A 2,088-nucleotide genomic window follows, 5' to 3' on the forward strand; every position below is an offset into this window, starting at 1 on the left:
GACCCCTCCCCACCTCCTCCTAAGCAGCCACCTCCCCTTCTCCCTTCCCCCACAGCCCATCTCTAGTTCCTTCTCCTCCCCCCTCCCTAGACCAGACCAGCTAAGTCCTATTCCATTTTTAGATGACTGATTATGATACTAGCTGAACTTTATTCACAGCCTGAATTTACAGCTGTTCCTTCCTTTCATGCCCCATCCACCAAACACACCCAATCGTTTCAACATGACAAATTCCTTACACACAGCGTGTCATGGCCACACAAATTTGTATTTTTCAGGACAAAACAACAGTTATGCTGGCAAAGATGTTGGATTAACAGGGACCCTAAAGCTTTCAATACGCTGAAAAGTAACATTATTTTGCATGTCTACAAAGTACACATTTGTTTTCACAAATGTGGCAAAGTTTACCCTAACAGTTAGGACTTTTTCACCAAATCATAGACATAGATATGGAAATCATCATCAAACTTGATGAAATACACGGAGGGTTTGGCTTCCACTTGGTGAATGACCATGCCGATCCGTTTGGAGCCATCTTCTTTGGTATATTCCACATGTTTACCTATCAGGCCATCTACAACTCCTCCTGGCTCCCTCTCTGCTGGAGGAGACTCACTGGACTCTGGCATGATACGGAGGTCTCCTTCTTTATAATCATCTAGAAGCTGGTACATGTACAAGACAGGATCTTTCTCATAGGTAATATAAAACCAGGCTTTCATGATAGGTGCTTGGGCCAAGACCATTCCTCTCCATTCATCCTTAGAACCATGCTCACCCTCAAACATATGTTCCACAGCTTTACCAATTATGGTATTTGCAAGGTTTGCATCACTGACTTGAGATGATGCCACCCTGTCGGAAAGAATTTTAAGAGACAAAACTCTTTCATCTCTGTGAAGTTCCAGTCCATAGACACAGTCAATTCCATCATATTTCACCAGATAAAGAGAAGGATTTATAGGCACCTGATCCAGAACGGTTCCTTTCCACTGGGTGATGGGCTCATCGCCTTCCTTCCATCCGTGTGAAATCCTGCAGCCCACGATGTTCCTGCGGGGCTGGGACGAAGGTCTGCCTCTCTGCTTCTTTTGGGAGGCTTTTCTCTTCGTCATGTTTGCAGACCCAGTGGCCCGTCCTGCGACTGCCCTGGTTTGTTGCCCTTCGGCCTCCTGCGAGTTGGGGGTTTTCATGTCTGCAGGAGGAGGAGAGAAGATAAGAGAGGAACATTCAATATGCCATAAGGTGAAGTTCTCCCGACAGCGTCGTCTCCAGGTACCCTGCGCCAGCGCCTAAAATTTCCCCATGAGCCTGGCAGCAATGCTGGAAATCCTGGCTGTGTGCCTGAAAGTGCTCTCCCTTCTAGGTTCCTTGAGGCTGCGGGAGAAGGCGGCAGCGGCAGTGGTGCTGCCTGGGGTTAGGAACCCTGCAGGAGGGGGCGGGCTACCTCCTTGTTCAGAGACCCCAGCCTCCGTCACCCGCCACTGGCGCCCACTCTCAATCCCCTGCAAAACCCCTATCCCTCCACCGCCCTGACCCGCATGCACTCGCTCACTGTCCTCCTGCTCTGAACACCCCAGTCTGCTACCCACACGCCCCCCGTCCACCCCCACTCTCTTTCTTGGCCCCCAGCGCCCTCGCCTCCCCGTGCTCACCTTCAATGTCTTGCCTGATTCCTTACGCTATTCCCCTTTCCTACTGCACATTGCACTCCCCCCTCCCACCCCGGAGCCCGCCTCCACCCCTTATCTCCTGCAGGAGTCCATCCCATCCCCCTTTTCCATCCCAGCGCCCACCAATGGCCTTGCCTTGCCTGGCGTCCACCGCCCTGGATCTCGGGCTTCACGTGTGCAAATCGGACACCTCGCAGCTTCCTTTGCGGTGAGCCTGCGTCCAAGAAGGATCCGCAGGCGAGGAGCCGGGTGTTTGCAAGAGCTGGAAGGGGAGGATCCTTAGGCGAGGAGCGTGTTTAGGAGGGCGCCGGAGCAGGCGAGGAGGATGGCGGCGGTGTCTTCAGCACTCTGCTCTCGGGCCCTCCGCCTCCCCCTTGGTGGTGGCAGCCCCTCTGCCACATGGGGCTCCCAC

At 53.1% G+C, this 2,088-nt stretch overlaps 1 protein-coding gene across 1 annotated transcript; it reads right to left on the reverse strand.

Moving 5' to 3' along the window:
* Positions 1-418: 418 nt before the first annotated feature.
* Positions 419-2,088, reverse strand: LOC133082159 (spindlin-2). The gene is made up of 2 exons (XM_061178618.1): positions 1,812-2,088; positions 419-1,198 (listed from the first exon to the last, which is right to left on the reverse strand). The coding sequence occupies exon 2, from the start codon at positions 1,194-1,196 to the stop codon at positions 420-422; it is 777 nt and encodes a 258-aa protein (XP_061034601.1). The 5' UTR covers positions 1,197-1,198; positions 1,812-2,088; the 3' UTR covers position 419.

Source organism: Eubalaena glacialis, chromosome X, assembly GCF_028564815.1.
Source record: "Eubalaena glacialis isolate mEubGla1 chromosome X, mEubGla1.1.hap2.+ XY, whole genome shotgun sequence".
Lineage (NCBI taxonomy): Eukaryota > Metazoa > Chordata > Mammalia > Artiodactyla > Balaenidae > Eubalaena > Eubalaena glacialis.

What these genes read in the sequence shown, in the direction of transcription:
- LOC133082159 (XM_061178618.1), bottom strand. Translation starts at nt 1,196, where the DNA reads ATGAAAACCCCCAACTCGCAGGAGGCCGAAGGGCAACAAACCAGGGCA.